The sequence below is a fragment of the Martes martes genome (genome assembly GCF_963455335.1).
Source record: "Martes martes genome assembly, chromosome: 18".
Lineage (NCBI taxonomy): Eukaryota > Metazoa > Chordata > Mammalia > Carnivora > Mustelidae > Martes > Martes martes.
The window spans coordinates 5,704,687-5,720,321 of NC_137906.1; the positions used below are offsets into that span (position 1 = coordinate 5,704,687).

At 63.2% G+C, this 15,635-nt stretch overlaps 1 protein-coding gene across 3 annotated transcripts; it reads right to left on the minus strand.

Moving 5' to 3' along the window:
- Positions 1-552: 552 nt before the first annotated feature.
- Positions 553-15,364, minus strand: LAT2 (linker for activation of T cells family member 2). Of its 3 annotated transcripts, XM_080830189.1 has the most exons (13): positions 15,048-15,364; positions 11,234-11,356; positions 10,790-10,829; positions 8,226-8,269; positions 8,037-8,097; positions 7,799-7,836; positions 7,493-7,528; positions 7,368-7,410; positions 6,863-6,918; positions 5,718-5,786; positions 5,391-5,462; positions 4,870-4,991; positions 553-1,367 (listed from the first exon to the last, which is right to left on the minus strand). In XM_080830189.1, exons 2-12 carry the CDS (start codon positions 11,343-11,345, stop codon positions 4,888-4,890), a joined length of 675 nt encoding a protein of 224 aa, XP_080686315.1. In that variant the 5' UTR covers positions 11,346-11,356; positions 15,048-15,364; the 3' UTR covers positions 553-1,367; positions 4,870-4,887. The 3 variants fall into 3 exon arrangements, with proteins under 3 accessions (XP_080686315.1, XP_080686317.1, XP_080686316.1); XM_080830191.1 differs by lacking the exon at positions 7,493-7,528 and having other exon boundaries at positions 553-912; positions 15,048-15,350; XM_080830190.1 differs by lacking the exon at positions 7,493-7,528 and having other exon boundaries at positions 15,048-15,350.
- Between the last annotated feature and the right edge of the window lie 271 nt (positions 15,365-15,635).

The window sequence follows — 15,635 nt, forward strand, 5'->3', positions numbered from 1 at the left end:
CACATGACAGTTCATTAAATGGCTTCAGAGGTGGGGGTTCGAGGAGAGATCAAAAATAAACTGGGGTGGGAGAGAAGCAGAGTAAGGTTTTAAAAAACATTTTAACATATTTCCCCAATCTCACCCTTATCTGGAGCCTCATGATCACTGTGAGGTTTGCAGGGGGGGACCAGGGCCCAGAGGCACGTGTCTGTGCCACACACCCCGTAACCGTGGAGGTCGGACTCCTCCCCACCCAGACCCCCCTCCGTAGCCCCACTGTACCCCTTGCGTCTCTGAGCCTGGGAGATCGGGACACCGGGTAGGAAGGAACAAGGAGCCGGCAGCTGCGTTGTTTTTCCTTCTCATTTCCTAACCGATGGCATTAATTTTGGAAAGTCAGTGTAGCCCCCTGGAAAGCGTGGCCTCCAGGACCAGGTTCCTGTCCCCAGCTCTCGCTCACACGCTCCTTCTCTCTCTCAGGGCCTTAGTATCCTTTTCCATTAGGCAAGAGGCTTGACTTCCGCTCCCCTGGAAGGTTTTGCACGAAGCAGGAAATGCAGACACGAGAATCGCTAGTAAGAACATGCTTTATTGAGACGTTTCAGTCGAAGGAAACATCTAGTCCCTCTGGCTGTGGCTTTATCTGCCTCCGAAGGTCCTTGGGGGCCCCTGCGTTTCCCACGAGACCGGTGTGTTCCTGCTCAGCTCAGCGAGTCCAGTCCTGGGGCCGGGGAGGACTTGGGGACAACGGAGAGGGGCGCCACTCAGCCGCTCCGCGCTGCTCCTTCCCAGAAACACGATGCGCTTTGCCCATAGCAGATGTCCCCACGGAAGGGTTGTCCTGTAGCCTCACTGCTTCCAAGTGGACCGAGGCCCCCCCGACAGCGGCCGTGACGTGTAATGCTTCCAGGAGATGACACAGATGACACTCTGCATCCGGGGATGTAGATTATTAAATATGGTCCCACCCACATAAATTAACTGTACACGTCCACGGCTCACAAAAAAGATCCCAGCCATTGACACGAGTCAGCAATTTGGAATCTGAATCCCAAGGAGAAAGGCACAGGAATCCCAGCGACATGCAGTGTTTTTCAGACGTGGGGACAAGGAGGCATCTTGCCTTGACCCCGGGGCATCGGTCAGGGCAGGGGCCACGCTGCCCTCAGCCTTGGGCTCTTGAAGAAGCCGGGCCAGGGGCTGATTCCCCGTATAAGTGTCCTGTCCCCGGCCGGCCCCCCACAGCCTGACGGATGGTCCTCTGGACGTCTTGGTGCATCTCCCCGGAGTGACCGTGGGGCATCTAGAGGTTGGGCAGCTCCCGAGAAAGAAGTGACCCCGGGGGAGGCAGTAAACAGCCCTCAGCCTAGTGGCTCCCTCGGCTCCTTAATGAAGACCGAAAAGTTTGTTAGAAGGGGGGAGAAGGTGGCCTGAACTAGCACTTTCCTCCCCGCCCCCGCCCCGGCGCTGCGACGGCTAGGTCACGGTCAGGGTCGGGGAGGGAGGCATGGTGATGGTCCGTGCTCAGCCACTTTCCTGCAGCCAGGCTGAGAAGGACCTGCCCATCTAGCAGCCTTCTTTTTTTTTCTTTAAAGATTTTATTTATTTGACAAGAGATCACAAGGAGGCAGAGAGAGAGAGGAAGGGAAGCAGGCTCCCCGCTGCGCAGAGAGCCCGATGCGGGGCTCGATCCCAGGACCCTGAGATCATGACCTGAGCCAAAGACCGAGGCTCAACCCACTGAGCCACCCAGGCGCCCCAAGCAGCCTTTCCCTCCTAAATTCCTATGCTCGTGGATCCTGGCTGAGGCTGGGGTCTGTCAGCACAGGACTGGGGACTGACGCTCTCCTCCAACCCAGAAGGGACCTGCCAGGAGCATCAGCTCTAACTCAGCCCCATTTCTGCCTCACCGAGCAAACGTTCCACTTCTTTGAACCCAGAGATCGGGTCCCTCTGGCCCTCAGCAGGCCACCGCAGATGCCAGCCTGTGGTGTCCAGTCCCCGGAGTGGGACAGCACCCACGATGCAGGTCCGGCCTCGGCCAGACCCTAAGCTCGAACCGACGGCATCCTCTCTGCCACCCCACCTTACAGCTCAAAACCCCACACAAGCCCTCCAGCTCCTGCCCCACAGCTCTGCTCCCCTCTGACATGGAGCTTCTGGAATGTTCACTCCCCGTCTGGGGACTCCTGTGTTCCGAACACAAGCAGGTTCTTCCCCCGCCACTGCCGAATCTCACCAGCGCCCACCAGTGCTCGGTGCATCTCCTCCTGCCTCGTGCCTGCTCACACCTCCCCCAGGTGCCTTCCTCCGGCCCAGGACGCCGCCCGCCCTATCTGCTTCGCCTCCCAGCCTCGGGCCTCGGTGCCGGCCCCTGTTCTCGGCCTCGCTCCCCTAGGGGCTGACAGTTGTCACTCTCAATGACGCCAGCCCACGTTTGTCTCCAGCCTGGCCTCTCCCTCAGTCCAGGCTCTGCTGTCCAGCTGACCGCTACAAATTTCTCCCCGCGTGGGCAGCTCCAGCCGAACGGGTCCAGAAATACGCTGGCTTTCCCACGAGGCCTGCCCTGCCCACGGCCTTTCACTGGGGACAGCGACAGCCTCTCGTCGCTCAGCCAAAAGTCCTGCAGCCCGCGGCTCCCCCTCCCTGGCCCCCCACAGCAGCGCACCAGTGAGTCCCGTGGGCTCCACCTTCAAAACCAGCCGCAGGGGCGCCTGCGTGGCTCGGTGGGCTAAGCCTCTGCCTTCGGCTCAGGTCATGATCCCGGGGTCCTGGGATCGAGTCCCGCATCGGGCTCTCTGCTCGGCAGGGAGCCTGCTTCCCCCTCTCTCTCTGCCTGCCTCTCTGCCTACTTGTGATCTCTCTCTGTGTCAAATAAATAAATAAAATCTTTTAAAAATAAATAAATAAATAAACAAAAGACAAAAAAAAAACAGCTGCCATTTCGGACATCACAGGGAAACAGAACATTCCATCCGAACAATAATACACATTGTTTCCGAGGGCACGTGAAACATTCTTCAGAACAGACCTCCTGTTAGGCCACCAAACAAGCCCCAATAAACGTAAGAAGATCGAGATCAGACCATACATCTTTTCCAACCACAAGGTGACGAAGCCAGAAATCACCAGAAAAATGGAAAAATGCAGTCACGTGGACGTTAACCAACTACATGATACCAAAGAACCGATGGGTCGACGAAGCCATCAAAGAAGAAATTTCAGAAATACACGGAGACAGGGCGCCCGGCTGGCTCAGTCGGGAATGCGTGTGACTCTTTATCTTGGGGTCGTGCGTTCGAGCCCCATGTTGGGTATTACACTTACTTCAAAATAAATAAACTTTTAAAAATCTGAGACAAAAGAAAACTCTATGCATGTTCGCTTCCACCCTTTACCTGGAATTCTCACTGGCCTCTGGGCACCCCTGCTGCCCCCTGAATTCATTTCCCCTCTTGGCAGCCAAGGATCCCGTTCCCAGGATCCCAGGCCGCGCCCCGGCCCATCTCAGAGAACCCAGGGGCTGCTGCCCCCCCCCAGGGCTGCCCCCTCCCCTGTTGTCAGACCCTCTGGGCACGCTTCTGCCCGGCGGAGCAGGCAGGGAGCACCCCCAGCTGCTCTGGCCACCCCAGCCCCGCCGCCCGCGGCCTCCTGCCTGTGGGTTTGTCTCTGTGGAGCTTATCACTCCCTCACATGCTACCTGTCCTTCCTGTCCTCCCTCTCAGCCCACAGCCATCTGTGTCTTCACTCTCACCAGAGTGACGCCCTGAACGGTCAGGGATTTGGGTAGATTTTTTTCTCTTCCAAGATTTTAATTTTAGGGGCGCCTGGGTGGCTCAGTGGGTTAAAGCCTCTGCCTTCGGCTCAGGTCATGATCTCAGGGTCCTGGGATCGAGCCCCACATCGGGCTCTCTGGACAGCAGGGAGCCTGCTTCCTCCTCTCTCTCTCTGCCTGCCTCTCTGCCTACTTGTGATGTCTGACCAATAAGTAAATAAAAAATCTTAAAAAAAAATTTTAATTTTAACTCCTCTCTACACCCAACATGGGGCTCGAACTCACTACCCTGAGATCAGGAGTCGCACGCTCCGGGCACCCATGGGTGGATTTCGTTCATTGCTGGGTCCCCAGCACCTGAGGCTGACTGGCCCCCCGCAGCAGAGGCCCAGGAGGTGGCGAGTGAGTGAGCGGTGGGCTCATGCTTCCGAGGCCTCCTCTCCCAGCCCAGGAGCTGCCCGCCCGCCCGCCTGCCTTCCAGAGCCCACTGGGGTCGGTCCTGCCTCCACGCGGTGTTACAGTCGGGGCCCCAGCAGCTCACTGGCTCTAAGTGGGGCCCGGGGCGGGAGGCTGAGCGCCGTGTGTGTTTGGGGAGCCCGAGCAGGTCCAGCAGGTCCAGCCGCGACCCTCACGGACGCCGTCCTCTACCCCCCAGTCCCACCCCCATCCCTGTGTTCATGTGCTGTGTCCCATTTGCTCCATTTTGCAAGTGAGGAAAAGAGTCCCACAAGGCTAACCCACAAGGTTAAGTCCCTCGCTTGAGGCTGCAGAGAGCTCCCCGGGGCCCACCCCTCCACCCCACAACTCTCCAGCTGCCCCAGCCTGACACCCCCGACAGCAGACTGAGGCCCTTGTGGCTGCTGTGGGGCTGTGACGTCACCAGCCCTGCCGTGGTGCTGGGGGCAGGGTGGGCACAGACAGCTCAGGAGCTCAGTCCCAACACCCTACAGAGCTCCCCATTTCAGCACCCATGGGTGCTACCCCTGGACCCCCCACCGGGACCTCCGTGTGGCTCCCCCAGCCCTGTTTTTCCCTTGGGATGGGATGGGGCCCCTTCAGGCCTGTGAGGTCCACCACCCTGGGCGGAGGCCGCTGGAGCGGAGTGGCTGTACCTTCCTTCCAGAGCCTTCCTAAGCTTCTGTGGCTGCCACGCTCTGATTCACGTAATCGGGGTCCTCGCTGTCCTCGTCTGGGCTGCCTGCCAGGATCAGAGGCTCTTCCCTCGGGGCTCGCTCTGGGGACCAGCGGGCAGATGGGGGGCAGACGGGTCATGTGGACACACCCACACCTGTTCCCCCAGTCAGGGACTGGGGCCCAGGCCCCCAGATGCCACAAAACAGCCTACAGGAAATGCTACACGGAACACTGCACCGGTCCCATCTCTGGGGTTTGCCAGAGAGTTCCACTCGGGGGGCCTGGCGTGGTTCCAGGCCACGGTGGCCACGGATGGGCCAGAGGCTTCGCTGTGAAATCGGCTACAAGAGCTGCGCGGTAGCCTGCCCGCCCCCCACCCTCCCAGGCCAGTCCCCCACCCACGACCGATGCTCCCTCCCTCCCTCTCCCCACCCCACCTGCCCCGTCCTCCCAGGCCAGGCCCTCCCCAGTCTGGAGCCCCTGCTCTCCCCCAACATACCCAGAGCCCTCCTGGACTCCCGCCACTGCCGGATGGATGCGGAGTTCTGGTAGTCCTCCGATCCCTCGTCACCTGCAAGGAGACCCCGGGAGAGGGGTATGGCACAGGCGGCAGCCTCTGTGGCTGGTGGTCAGGCCCCTCAGGGGAAGAAGGGACCCTGTCTGCGCATGCTCCCTGAGGCCGGGACCCCCGGGGCCTCATCCAGGTGCTCCAGCAAAGGGTGAACCTTCTGGGTTGGAGGTGGGCAGTGACTTTGACCTGTGCGGGTGGGCCCGGCGCAGGAGGCTGGCCTCCCTGCCCAGTCAGTCCCCGGGCGGGCAGCCTCACCTGAGTCGGGCTCCTTCTGCGTGCAGATGAGCACATTCTCGTAGGAATTGGCATCCTCGTTGTCGTCATCTGCCAGGGAAGGGGTGAGGGTCAGGTTGCTGGGGGGCCCTGCCTGGAGGGCCTGGCTCCTCCTCCCTCCGTCCTGTCTTGGCCCGTCCTGCCAAACCCCCTGCCCTCTATGTCCCCTCTGGGGTCTCGGAACATTCTCCTGGACAAGATTCTTAGTGGACGCTGGCCTGGCTCCAGCGGCCTCCACCCTGGGCTCCTTCCTGGTCTTCCAAGGTCACCTCAGATGCACGGGGGAGGGGACATTAGGGGTGGGTTTGCCATCAGGCCGTTGGACAGTTGGAGGGAGGAAGGCCCATTGCTACCGGGCAGGGGGGGCGGGAGAGCGGCTGGGGGCCGAGGAGGGACAGGAAGCAGGCCTAGGCTGTCCTAAAGCCTAACCTTCAGGCAGGCAGGGTGGGCCTAGGCCGAATGTGGCCTAGCAGAGCCTGGCACCCCCTCCTCGCCCCTGCGAGCTGACTCCAACCGCTGCCCGGCCTGGTGGCAGCCATCTGTGCCAAAGGGGCTTCAAGGGAGGAGGGGCCCCCCCATATTCAGCAGGGGCGGGGTGGGGAGAAGAGGACCCCTCTCTCTGCCTGCCATGCGCCCCACCCCTGCAGCCCAGGGTGGCCCAGGCAGGAGCCCGGGGGCGGGAGAGGGCTTCAAGCCTGGACCTGAGCTCCTCCCGGCAGGCCCTGCCCCGCCCGGGTCCTCATTTTCTCCTTCCGTAAAGCCGCGGTGTTAAGGTCCAAAGATCCCAGCCTCCTTAGAGCCCGTAGGGCTCAGAGTGTCACATGGCTGCCGGGCCCGGGGCCTTCCTCCGAGGTCCCACCGCACTCGTCAGGGGCTGCCCAGCCCTGAGGGGGGGCCCTGCGTGCCGAGGGGCTCAGCCTCCCCCTGCTGCCCCCCTCCCAGCTCCCCTCCTTGTTCCCTCACGTCTGCTCCCGGGCACCTGTCCCCACGGCCAGCGTCCCCCGGCTCCGGCCCCCGGCCAAACCGGGCCGGCCTGGCCTCTGCCGCCGCCACGGCCTTCCAGCTGCCTCTGCCTAGAAGCTGCCCCTCTGCGGCTCGCCCCCTCCTCCCTGCCCCCTCCTCCTCACCTTCCTGGGGCTTCCGGAACTGCCCCCAGTTGTAATAGTCCATGGAAATGGGGTCTCTGGCAAGAAGACACAGACACAGAGGTGGCTGGCAGGCCGGGGTTTGGGCCGAGGAGGTCACGGCGGGTGCTCTAGCCGCCCCCCCGCCCCCACCCCCTGGTCCTTCCTTGCTCCCTCTGTCCCCCTTCCCCAGGCCCCTGGGCCACCCCGCGTGGCTCCAGCCAGCCCGACTGGTGACTCTAGGCAAGTCTCCGTCTTCCCTGGGCCTCGGGTGACCCATCGGTGAGACAGAGAGACATCCCTGATTCTCGCTCTCTGGGATTCATGGAACTTATCTCTGGGCGATGCCCTAGAGCGGGGCCACGTCCCTGTCCCCGCAAAGGAGGGACATGGGGGAAGCGGTGCCACCGAGCACCTTTCTGGGCCGTGGCTTCCAGGGCGGGAAGCTTTCCTAGAGGGAGGACATTGGCGGGGAGCGGGGAGGCCCCAGCCAGAGAAGGCCACTCACGTGTGGGCCGTGTCGGCGCCGGGTCTGGGGCCGCGTCTGGTCCCTGCAGGAGGAGGCAAGGATCAGGCCTGAGCGCTCGGCCCGCGGGCCCCACCGCAGCCCCCGTGTGCCGGGGTCCCACCCACCTTTGCTGAAGTTGTGGTACCTGGAGGACTCAGAATCTGGAAGAAAGGCCGGGCTGGGCTCACGGCTTCCTCCCGCCCCCGCCCCACGCCCCTCCCCAGGGAAGGGCCTCCAAGGGCTCGGTGTTTCCCGCCTTCCCACCTTGACACCTGCTCTCCACCGCCTCCCCCGCCAGGCCAACCCCGGGCCCTCCTGGCCCAGCTCCCCCGGGCCCTCAGGCCTCCCCGAGCCGCACCTGTCCCACCGGATATCCACCTGCCTCGGGCCCGCCTCACCCCTGCCCCACCCCGCGTCTCAGGGCCACTCACCCTCGAGGCTGGGGGAGAAGCGCAGCAGCTTGTCCTTCCTGCAGGAAAGGGGGGAGGGAGGGGCTTAGCGGGGCCGGTGGGGAAGAGGCCCCCCAGCCCCCTCGTGGGGCCCTCACAGTCCAGCTCTGGGGCTCTGAGGTCCAAGGGCTTGGCCTGAACTCAGCCAGCTGGGGACCTTCCCATGGCTTCCTATGGGGCTGTGACCCCTCCGGGCCTGGGATAGGGGGCTTAGTCCTACCTTGTTGGTGCCATGTTGGAGTCTGTGTCCACCAGAGCCCCAGGCCAGGCTTGCCTGACCACTGCAAAGGACAGGGGGTGTTGGTTGGGCCCCCAGGCCAGCCTGCCAGCGCCGTCCCCCCATGCCACCAGATCGGGCCTGGCCACAGTCCCCAGATGGACACCCCCAACCCTTAGACTGGGGACTCACAGGAATAGGTCCGGGCCACCGCAAAGTTCTGTTGATTCTCCTCCCTGGAAAAACACGGAGCTGTGCTGAACCCGGGCCTGGCCCCCCACCGCCCAAGCGACAGAGAGACAGGAGAGACGGACAGACAGGGACGAGGACTGGAGTGGGGAGGGGCAGACCAGGGCGAGAGACAGAGGAGGAGCTGCCCCCTCTCTGGGCCTCAGATCCAGGGCTCCCCGAAGCCCCCATTCTCTGGACAGCTCCCCAGCCCTGCCCGCCGGGCGTCCACGCTTCTCGTACAGCCCCGAGCTGGAGCCAGCGGCCTCCACGGCCTCCCCAGAACCCCCGGAGATGGTCTGGAAGGGCTGCGGGCAGGGCTGGGGCGGTGGCCCTCTGATTCCGAGGTGAGGGTCGGGCGACTCTTCAGGGACATCAACCAGAGGGTGACATCAACCTTCCTGGGATGTTCAAACACACCATTTACTCCCACATAAGTGGCGAGGTAACTTCAAGGCTTAGCAGACACAGCAAGGTAGCTGGCCATGCCCGGCGTTTCCTTCTTCTTCTGAAATGGATTCTTATTTAGGTCCATCTAGAAGACTGTATCTTCCAGCCGCTCTCGTGCCTGAGCGTGGCCATGTGATTAAGCTCTAGTTAATGAAACGCAAGCCAAGATTGTTGGGACTTTAGAGGAGGCATTGCCAACAGAAGTGCATCCTTTTTGTCCTTGTCCTTCGTTCTTACTACTGCCTGGAACACACAGGTGAGGGCTGGCGCTCTAGCTGCCATTTTGGAGTGTGAAGTTCCCTTGAGGAGGGAAGTCACTGCTAAGGATGGTAGAGCAGATTAGCTAGACATTAAAGCCTTTTGGGTTCCTCCTCTGGACCAGAAGGGGCACCTGGCCCAGCCTTCCAGAGCTCTGGGGTAGGGGAGCTGGGGAGGGGTCAGGGTGACCTCATTTAGGAAGGATGTCCTAAATGCACAGGCAGGACTCAACCCAAGAGAAGTGGGGAGAACCCAGGTCTCCCCTTCCGGCCTCCTCCTGCCCAGGCCAGCCTTCTACTTCCCATTATGAGGTGGTTTCATTTCTGGCTCAAACAGCTTATGTTTCTAATATCTATCAGAGGCCCGCAGTGGGCAGGCACTGAGAGAGGAGGGCAGAGAGGAGGAGAGACTAGGGAGGCCTGCCTAGGGGCAGGGGCGGGGAGGTGGGGGGCAGCCCCCGTGGAGACCGTGGGCTGCTCATCCGGAGAACCAAGTGGCCAGAAAAGCCTGAAAAAGCCCAGCCCCGGCCCCAGGGGTGGGCATGGATGGGGACATTCTATTTTCAAATTTCATTGTGGCTTTTCAGTTGCAAAAGGAAATGAGAAAGGGTGTGTGTGTGCATTTGTACGTGAGTTCCTTCCCCAGGCGAGAGCGCGCGTGCGCGCGGGCACACACACACACACACACACACACACACACACACACACACACACCACGGACAGCGGCGAGAGGAGGACTCCCCTGGACAGGAATGGGGGGGTGGCGTGTGGGTGTGAGCAGGTGTGCTGGCCCGTGTGCATGTCGCTCGCAGGTCTCAGAGGCCCCCAGGCGCTCCGACGGTCACTTTCCTGCTCAGTGCAAGGACACCAGTGGCCGCCCTCCTCCCTCCCTGGGTTGTCCTTGGGCCACACTGTGGTCGGCAGTGTCCAGCACGGCTGACCCTCCCAGGGCTCATACATAGAGTGGCCCGCTTGCCCCCCAGGGTGCCTGGAGCTCCATCCGGCCCGGACCCCACTGCTCAGCCTGGAGTCAGTGACCCCCACCCACCCCATTTCCTCTCTACCCCTACCTCCCTCCTCCCAGCTCCTCTGTGGCTCCCCTGGGCCCTTAGGACAGAGGCCATGGGTTCTCCCCACAGTCGAGGCTCTCCTCCCTCCTCATCCATCTCACGCCTCTCCAGATATGCCCACACGTGCCACCTTGTCCCCAGAAGAAAGTGTCCACCCCAGTCCTACAGGGGGACACTGTAGAGAACCCCGTTCTCTCTCTGCCGTGTCCCCTTTTCCCTTCTCTCTTAACATCCTCCCCACCTCCTCCTTCAGGCCTTCCTCCCGATCCCCCGAGGACATGCCCACCACGTCCTCCCGGAGCTCGGCTGGCCTTTGGCAGGGAGACTTGCACATGGCTCACATTTTCTCTGTGCCCGGTCTCTGTTCCCCACATTGCCGGGGAGGGCAGGGCTCTCTGTCAAGCCCCAGCACCAGCAGCAGCCCGGTGGGCTCCCCCAGGCTGAGGGCAGAGGGTGGATCTCTGGAGATATAGGGGGGCACGCCAGAGAGTGGCACCCCATTTCCCCAAAGCGCTGCCGGGCCCAGGTGGGGGTGGGGAGGGGAGAGGGGGCAGTGCGTGGAGAGCCCCGGGGGTTCCTCCCTCCGTCCCTCCCTCCCTCCCTGGACTGCTCTCGACCCACTAGAGCCCAGTGTGGAGGCGGCGGGAGCGAGGGCTGAGGGCAGAGTTGCGTGGACAACACGAGGGGAAGCCTGTGTGCCTGCCCACAGGGGGACACGACGTTCCTGGGCTGGGGACACCGAGACACTCACGGGCTCCTCTGCTCATAGATCTTCTCAGACTTCTTCACAGCTGCAAGAACAAGCCCGGATCAGCGAGCGACCCCAGGCCGGGGTGGGAACTGAGATCCAAGGTCCCCGTCCTCTTGTCTCCCCTGTGCCCTGGGCAGGCCTTGGATGGGACGTGGGGGCCGGCCCGCCCACCCCTGTGGGCCACCCGTCATGGACAGGATGTTTGCGATTAGGAGAGCAGAGCCCGGAGAAGGTGGATGCTGCAGGCAGTACAGCAGCCCCCCCACCCCCGTTTTTCCAGAACATTCCCCAGCCCCAACAAAACCGAAGGCCCACCCTGAGCCAGACCCACCGTTTTCATGGGTGGTTTAGGGCCCTCCTCCCTGCCCCGTGAAACTTGTCCTACCGCCTTTGGACCACAGCCAGGGCTGGGGACCCCGCCCCTGTCCCAGCGCACGCCCTTACCTGGGCGGGAGCAGCGCACGCACAAGCTGGCCACCGTCCCCAGCAGCAGCAACAGCGCCACCCCGGGCCACAGCAGCTCGCTCTCCACACTCATGTCCACTCCTGGCCACATGTCCGGCAGTGCTGCAATGTAGGACCCCCTGTGACCAGCTCTCCAGAGCCCCCCCGAGCCCCACCCTGTCGGGTGTCTGTCACCCCCAGCCCCTGACTGCCCCCCAGTGGAGCCCAGGCCATGGGAGCACCATCTCCCCTCCCTGGCGGAGGACCGAGTCAGGCCACAGCCAGGCCTGCTCCCCCATCTGACCCCAGACCTTCATCCCGGGCCCCCAGGGCCATCCCCCACACTTGGTAAGTGCTGGAAGGTTCTAGGGACCCACCAGACCACCTCATGTGTACATGTACCAAAGTGCCCTCGCTTAATCCACACAACCACCCATGGCGGGAGAGGCTCCCAACATTTCACAGATACAGAAACTGAGGCTGGGGATTCCAGCTGCAAAGGAGAAAGACAGGATTCGAACTCCAGCCTCTGGACCACCTCACCTGTTGCCTCCTGCAAACCCAGCTTTGCTCCCTGAGCTCAGTCCTTGGTCCCTTCCATACAGGAGCCCTGGTAGCCCCCACGCACCCCAAGGTGCTTCTGTCCCTCTCCACGGCCCCCCAGGGGAGCTGCTGGGATTTCCTTCCTTTCTAAGATTTCATTTATTTGTCAGAGAGAGAGGGGCAGAGGGAGCACAAGCAGGGGGGCATCAGGCAGAGGGAGAAGCAGGCTCCCCGCTGAGCAGAGAGCACGATGCGGGGCTCGATCCCAGGACCCTGAGATCACGACCTGAGCCAAAGGCAGACGCTTAACCGACTAAGCCACCCAGGCATGCTGGGGTTTCGTTCTTTAAACACCGAGGGGGTCTTGAGGGCAGTAGGGGAAGAAGGGTGCTCTGGGGAGAGACTGGGGGCGCTGCCCAGGGCTGGTGGAGGTGGGACGTGCTGGGAGGGGAGACTCTGAGGGGAAAGGAGCCTCGGAACCCAGCCTGGCACTGGGCCCCATGCTGGTGAGTGACTGGCCCCAGTGGAGGAGCCATGCTGTGGTGGCCTGTCCTCGACCGAGCCTCAGGCAGCCACACACCCAGGCCAGGGAGGGCAAGTACAGGCCTCTTGGAGGGGGGTTTCCAAGGAGAATCTTGGCAACCCGAGAGACTCAATCAGTCTCCTGGCAGTGGCCAGGGACACAACTGAGGGCCATAGCGGGGTTTCCGAGGGAGCCCTGCCCCAGGAGCGTCCCCTCTGTGCATGTCTGTTTCCGCAGCCTCGGCCCCCCGGGAGGAGGGCTTCTCCCCACTTTACAGCAGGGGAAGGTGAGGCGTGGGGAGAAGCTGAACTCTGTACTGCCCAGCTCCTGTTTTGGGCTCCCCTGAGGCCTCGGCCGCACTGGGCTGTCCCCCTCACCTCCCCAAGCTTCCTGAACCCTCATGGCACAAATTACAAGGAGGCCTGAGCCACCCTGAGCTCCATCGGGGCTGTCCCGGTGAAGCCGGCTCTCCTTCCCTGAACACCAAGTAAGTCAGCGGGAACTCCAGAATTCCCAAACCTCGTGATGGCATAGGAGGGCGTCTGTGGGGAGCCCCTGAGCTCGGGGACTGGGCCCTGCCCCCCCCCCCAACCTGCACAGCCTTCTCTTTCCACCCACCAGGGCCACACCGGGGCAGGCTCTCTGCTGGGCCTCAAGCCTCGGCCCAAGGGCACTAGAGGTGGTGCTGGGCTGGGAGCACCGGGTGGTGGAGGGAGGACTTCTGCCTGTGCCTCGGGAGCTGTTCGCCTCAGTCTTCTCATCTGTAAAATGGGGACCAACCCAGGGCCTCTGTCAAAGAACTGATAAGCAGCCTGGCTCCGCGTTCGGGCTTCCCGGAGAGAAGCCTGTGAGGGCTCCTGTTTCTGGTTTGGAGAACCCCCTCGTGCTCCCGAGGCCTGGCCCTTGAGGCCACCGTCCCGGGGACAGGCGGCCCACCATCCCAGGGGATCCTGGCCCCCGGAGAGCCCTCCTGCTTCCCGGATGCCCCCGCTCTCCTGGGACAAGCAGCAGGGTCCAGCTGCCCCCTAGCCCAGGTCCACCCCACCCGCGTGGCACTGGGGGAGGGAGGAGAGACGAGCACGAGCTCGCCGAGGGGGCCTCCGCCATCAAGTCCAGCATCGCTGGCCTTCAGGGTGAAGCAGGGAAATAATGACACGCATCCCTCGGGCTTGTCATGAGGCACGAAGGCGGGGAAGACACGGCTGGATGGCCGCGGTGACTTGCCGTCATCGGGGTCTCTGTGGAAGGGGCCGGGGCAGCCTCTGGGCGGTGGGCAGCCTGCAACAACCTCATCAGAACCTTCCTGCCTGTTCCCCACCCCTGCACGTGGGCCTGAGCCTCCCTCCACCGCCCCCCTGCCCCGCACGTGGACCATCACGCTGGGACCCCAGCCCCTCCATTGTCCCAGACACACCAAGACACACTGTGGGCGATGCCGGGGAGGGAGAGCAGGCCCAGAGAGGGAGTGCTTGGTCCAAGTTCATCCAGCGAGCCAGTCCCGGAGCCAGGATCCCCAAGCTCGGGCCGGGCCCATCCCCAAGGCCCTCCCTGCTGTTTGACCCCTGTCTTGTATTACCTTTTGTAAGAACCATGAAATCTTTTTTAAAAGAGAGACCGATCTGAGGATCAGGCCTTCGGCAGCCCCCAGACGGAGTCACCCTGCCTCCCGGCCTGGCCTGGCTTTCCCACCCAGGTTCTGAGCTGGCGGAAGAGGGCTGGGGGAGGAGGCTGCGCCCCCAGGAGGGCCCCAAGGGGCAGGCGGGGCTGGGTCGGGCGGGGAGGCTAGGCTGCCACAGGCCGTGGTCCGCAGGCCAAAATAGCACAAAGGGAAGTGCGCAGTTTTCAGATGAACAAAGTTTGCAACAGCCGGGCCGGGGCAAAGCCCTCGGGGCTGGGCTGGGCCAGCGGGAAAGGCCCTCAGAGACCCGCCAGCCCCATCTCCCAGCCCGCCTCAGGCCGCACCTGCGGAAGGAGGCCTCCCAGGGCCACAGGGCGGCCTGTGGGGTAGGAGAAAGAGGTTGGGTCCGAGCGCTGGGGAGGTTTGATCTGCTGGGCTCCGTTCCGTTCTGGGCTCTGTTCCGTTTTCCCCGTCATCAGGCCTTCAGCTGAGGCCGACCCAGGGGCCTCTAATGGAGGCTCCGGATGCCCAGGTGGCCACTGCGGGGGCCCGGGCTGCCCTGGTCCTGGGGCAGAGGTGGGCGATGGTGGCGGCCGGGGTCAAGGAGCTCCCCAGCTGAGGGCTGGTGGGCCAGGCTGGGGGCCAGGCAAGGGCGGTGGCGTAGGGGGAAGCGCTTCCCTCTGGTCCCCGGGCGGGCTCTGGGCACACTTGCCCGGGGAGTCTCACCCGTCCTCCCATAGCCTAGCGGCAGGGATGTTTCAGTCCCATTTCGCAGATGAAGACACCAAGGCTCATGGGCCTGGCCCCTCACCGGGTCTCTGGAAGCGATGAGACCCCCCCCCGACTCCTGCCAGGAGTCCCCCACTAGGCCCGTGTAGGCTGGGCTGGGGAAGGCGAGGGTGGAAAAAGCGCTGGAGCCCCCGCCCGGGCAGGGTAGCGGGAGCGGGGTCCCTAGCCAGGGGGCCAAGCGAGGGAGAGCCAGGTGTTCTAGCAACTTCCCAACCCCCCAGCCCTCCCGCAGGCCCCACAGGGCCATTCCCAGCCCCGTGGGGGGTCGGTGGGAGGCAGCCTCAGGGCCCCCCACCCCGGGCCGGGCCGGGCCGGGCCCCAGGCACTGCCGAGGAACTCACCTGAGAGCCGGGCCCGTCACTGCGGCCCCCTCATGCCGAGCCGGCGCACCTGCCGAGCGGACGCCGACGCCGCGGATACTGGCGGGCAGCGGGCGAGGCGGCGGGCTTCCTGTCAGCCCTGAACCATCCCTCACATCCGCTGCTCGGCCGGACCCCGCTGCCTGCACGGACGCGGACGCAGAGACACTCGCAGAGACAGGGAGAGACGCTGAGAGACAGACGGAGGGGCGAGAGCAAGAGACAGACACCAGCACAGGCTCAGAGAGGACAGACGCACGGACGGACACACACACACACACACACACACACACACACACACACGGAACCCTGAGTCACCCAAAGAGGAAGAGACACTCAGAGGGACGGGGAGAGGGAGAGCGGGGTGGGGTGAGCCCTCGGGCACACACAGGCGGCCAGAGAGCAGGAAGCCACGGAGAGACACACACATGAAACCCCACACAAACACACACACACACACCCAGAGAGGGAGAGGCCCCGAGAGATACACACACACACAGAAAAAGATGTCACAGGGCAATGTCAGAGGAAGCAAGACGGGGAGACAAGGTGAAGGTCAGGAGAAGGGGG